Raw genomic sequence first — 1,927 nt, forward strand, 5'->3', positions numbered from 1 at the left:
AGTTTTATAAAATTAACATGAGATTAAGCTACAATATGAATATAGATCTAATGATATAGTCCTAGATCTATAGAGAATAATATCTGTTATGATATATCACAATAAACAGATATAAATCTTTAATAACAGTATTATAACAGTATTTAAAATCTTTAATATCAGTCATTAAAGAAACTAAGGTAGTAGTTCAATGAATCTAGATCTCAGATTAAGGTTAGAAAGTAGAAAGCATTAAGAAATATTATTAATAGATTGTTTGGATATTAAAGCTATCTGAAAACAAGCAAAAAATGGACTCCTTCTCTATACATATTTAAGGCTTTTACGGGGAAAGTGCCTGTGAGTCCCTCTAGACAATTCTGTGGCACCTTTCCCCATCTAATGATTTATTAAAAAGCTACTAAGTAGTACTGAGTACTGTTAATTTACAGCGACAAAACTTGATTTCATTTGTTTGGTTATGTCAGGTTATAAAATTAATTGGCAAACAAAAGTTTGCAGGGACATTGAAAAAGTCACCATTCATTTTTTTTGACATACCAGATGCAATCTAGAGCTGATCATCTTCAAGTACCAGCTGGTATAACAGAGTGTAGGACAAATGCTCACCAGACAATTTCTCACCAGACAATTTTTCACCGGAAAATTGCTCACCAGACAATTGCTCCCCAGACAAATGCTCCCCAGACAATTGCTCCCCAGACAATTGCTCCACAGACAAATGCTCCCCAGACAATTGCTCACCAGACAATTGCTCAACAGACAAATGCTCCCCAGACAATTGCTCACCAGACAATTGCTCACAAGACAATTGCTCCCCTGACAATTGCTTATTGGGCAAATGCTTATTGGGCAAATGCTCACTTGACAATTGCTCACCAGACAATTGCTCACCAGATAAATGCTCCCCAGACAATTGCTCACCAGACAATTGCTTATTGGGCAAATGCTCACCAGACAGTTGCTCACCTGACAATTGCTCACCAGACAAATGCTCACCAGACAATTGCTTATTGGGCAAATGCTCACCATACAATTGCTCACCAGACAATTGCTCAACAGACAATTGCTCAACAGACAATTGCTCACCAGACAATTGCTCAACAGACAAATGCTCACCAGACAATTGCTCACCAGACAATTGCTCACCAGACAAATGCTCACCAGACAATTGCTCACCAGACAAATGCTCACCAGACAATTGCTCACCAGACAAATGCTCACCAGACAATTGCTCACCTGACAATTGCTCATCAGACAAATGCTCACCAGACAATTGCTTATTGGGCAAATGCTCACCAGACAATTGCTCACCAGACAAATGCTCCCCAGACAATTGCTCACCAGACAATTGCTTATTGGGCAAATGCTCACCAGACAATTGCTTATTGGGCAAATGCTCACTTGACAATTGCTCACCAGACAATTGCTCACCAGACAATTGCTCACCAGACAATTGCTCACCAGACAATTTCTCACCAGACAAATGCTCCCCAGACAATTGCTCACCAGACAATTGCTTATTGGGCAAATGCTCACCAGACAATTGCTTATTGGGCAAATGCTCACTTGACAATTGCTCACCAGACAATTGCTCACCAGACAATTGCTCCCCAGACAAATGCTCCCCAGACAATTGCTCACCAGACAATTGCTCACCAGACAAATGCTCACCAGACAATTGCTTATTGGGCAAATGCTCACCAGACAATTGCTCACCAGACAATTGCTTATTGGGCAAATGCTCACCAGACAATTGCTTATTGGGCAAATGCTCACCAGACAATTGCTTATTGGGCAAATGCTCACTTGACAATTGCTCACCAGACAATTGCTCCCCAGACAAATGCTCAACAGACAATTGCTCACCAGACAATTGCTCACCTGACAATTGCTCAACAGACAAATGCTCACCAGACAATTGCTC

The 1,927-nt window shown here is 40.5% G+C and overlaps 2 protein-coding genes across 2 annotated transcripts; both read left to right on the forward strand.

The window, feature by feature from the left end:
* Positions 1-605: 605 nt before the first annotated feature.
* On the forward strand, positions 606-908 carry LOTGIDRAFT_77582 (hypothetical protein; the record flags this gene model as incomplete). The annotated part of the gene is made up of 1 exon (XM_009063290.1): positions 606-908. A coding segment is annotated over one exon (303 nt), but the record flags the coding sequence as incomplete, so codon positions are not given.
* Positions 909-1,025: 117 nt separating this feature from the next.
* On the forward strand, positions 1,026-1,706 carry LOTGIDRAFT_56872 (hypothetical protein; the record flags this gene model as incomplete). The annotated part of the gene is made up of 1 exon (XM_009063285.1): positions 1,026-1,706. A coding segment is annotated over one exon (681 nt), but the record flags the coding sequence as incomplete, so codon positions are not given.
* Between the last annotated feature and the right edge of the window lie 221 nt (positions 1,707-1,927).

Source organism: Lottia gigantea (assembly GCF_000327385.1).
Source record: "Lottia gigantea unplaced genomic scaffold LOTGIsca_57, whole genome shotgun sequence".
Classification (NCBI taxonomy): Eukaryota; Metazoa; Mollusca; class Gastropoda; family Lottiidae; genus Lottia; species Lottia gigantea.